This window comes from Gracilinanus agilis, chromosome 5 (genome assembly GCF_016433145.1).
Source record: "Gracilinanus agilis isolate LMUSP501 chromosome 5, AgileGrace, whole genome shotgun sequence".
NCBI lineage: Eukaryota > Metazoa > Chordata > Mammalia > Didelphimorphia > Didelphidae > Gracilinanus > Gracilinanus agilis.
Genome location: NC_058134.1, coordinates 56,440,718 through 56,442,811, shown reverse-complemented (window position 1 = coordinate 56,442,811; position 2,094 = coordinate 56,440,718). Strand labels below are relative to the sequence as shown.

Sequence of the window (2,094 nt, the reverse complement as noted above, 5' to 3'; positions counted from 1 at the left end):
TTTTTTTCATATAATTGCTGTGTTTGTTTTGGTAGGTATATTCCTAAGCATTTTATATTGTCTAGGGTGATTTCGAATGATGTTTCTCTTTCTACTTGCTGCTCTAGTGTGTTGGAAATGTATAGAAATGCTGATGATTTATGTGCATTTATTTTGTATCCTGCAACTTTGCTAAAGTTGTTGATTATTTCTACAAGCTTCTTAGTTGATTCTCTAGGATTTTTTAAGTAGACCATCATATCATCTGCAAAGAGTGGTAGCTTAGTCTCCTCCTTGCCTATTTTGATACCTTCAATTTCTTTTTCTTCTCTAATTGCAACTGCTAGTGTTTCTAGTACTATGTTGATTAATAGAGGTGATAATGGGCATTGTTGTTTTACTCCTGATCTTATTGGGAAGGCTTCTAATTTATCCCCATTGCATATGATGTTTGTTGATGGTTTTAGGTATATACTGTTTATTTATTTTTTTTTGCACTGAATGTGATGACTTTATTGATGGTACACAAGATAGGACTATGCTCCTCCCCCCACTACAGGGGTGCCTGGGGCAGGGATGTGAAGAGGGCATGGGATCCCCAGCACAGGGACATAGGTTATTATGGATGTGGGCTCCCCAGTGGTGGAACTACTCTTTTTTTGGCTGGGGATGAAGATCCATCATGGCTTTCCACTTTACTCCTTGGTGGCCATGTACTTCATGAGGTCTACTACACGGTGGCTGTAACCGTACTCGTTGTCATACCAAGAAATGAGCTTGACAAAATGGTCGTTGAGGGCAATGCTAGTGCCAGCATCGAAGGTAGAAGAGTGGGTGTCGCTGTTAAAGTCACAGGATACTACCTGGTCCTCTGTGTAGCCCAAGATGCCCTTTAAGTTCCCCTCTGCAGCTTGCTTCACCACCTTCTTAATATCGTCATATTTGGCAGCTTTCTCCAGGCAGCAGGTCAGATCCTCCACAGACACATTGGGAGTAGGAACACGGAAGGCCATGCCTGTGAGCTTCCCATTCAGCTCAGGTATGACCTTGCCCACAGCCTTGGCGGCACCCGTGGAAGCAGGGATGATATTCTGGGCAGCCCCACGCCCATCCCGCCACAGCTTGCCAGAGGGGCCATCTACTGTCTTCTGGGTAGCAGTAATGGCATGGACTGTGGTCATGAGTCCTTCCACAATGCCGAAGTTGTCATGAATGACCTTGGCCAAGGGGGCCAAGCAGTTGGTAGTGCAGGAGGCGTTACTGACGATCTTGAGGGAATTGTCGTATTTCTCATGGTTCACCCCCATCACGAACATTGGGGCATCAGCAGAAGGGGCAGAGATAATGACTCGCTTGGCTCCATCCTTCAAGTGAGCCCCGGCCTTTTCCATGGTGGTAAAGACGCCAGTGGATTCCACAACGTACTTGGCTCCAGCATCTCCCCATTTAATGTTAGCGGGATCCCGCTCCTGGAAAATGGTAATGGGTTTTCCGTTGATCACCAGCTTTCCATTCTCTGCCTTTACAGTGCCCTTGAACTTGCCGTGGGTGGAATCATACTGGAACATGTAAACCATGTAGGAGAGGTCAATGAAGGGGTCATTGATGGCCACAATAGCTACTTCTTTGCAGCTGAATGTTGCCCTGGTCACCAGGCGTCCAATACGGCCAAATCCCTTGACTCCGACCTTCACCATCTTGTCTAAAGGATGCGACTGCAGCAGAGGATTCTGGCTGCGAGCTTGGGTGAAGAGCTGAGCTGTTTATTATTTTTAGGAAAGGTCCTTCTATTCCTATACTTTTCAGTGTTTTCAATAGGAATGGATGCTGTATTTTGTCAAAGGCTTTTTCAGCATCTATTGAGATAATCATGTGATTTTTGTTTGTTAGACTGTTGATATAGTCAATTATGTGGATGGTTTTCCTAATGTTGAACCAACCTTGCATTCCTGGTATAAATCCCACCTGATCATGGTGGATGATCCTCTTAATTACTTGCTGGAGTCTCTTTGCTAGTATTCTATTTAAGATTTTTGCATCTATGTTCCTTAGGGAGATTGGTCTGTAGTTTTCTTTCTCTGTTTTTGATCTCCCTGGCTTTGGAATCAGTACCAT

The 2,094-nt window shown here is 44.7% G+C and overlaps 1 protein-coding gene across 1 annotated transcript; it reads right to left on the bottom strand.

Annotated features, from left to right (window-relative positions):
* Positions 1 to 485: 485 nt before the first annotated feature.
* Positions 486 to 1,679, bottom strand: LOC123248608 (glyceraldehyde-3-phosphate dehydrogenase-like). The gene has a single exon (XM_044677440.1). The coding sequence runs from the start codon at positions 1,674 to 1,676 to the stop codon at positions 675 to 677; it is 1,002 nt and encodes a 333-aa protein (XP_044533375.1). The 5' UTR covers positions 1,677 to 1,679; the 3' UTR covers positions 486 to 674.
* Positions 1,680 to 2,094: the final 415 nt, after the last annotated feature.

Bases quoted from the DNA above. Each gene is read 5' to 3' on its own strand.
- LOC123248608 (XM_044677440.1), bottom strand. From the start codon at position 1,676: ATGGTGAAGGTCGGAGTCAAGGGATTTGGCCGTATTGGACGCCTGGTG.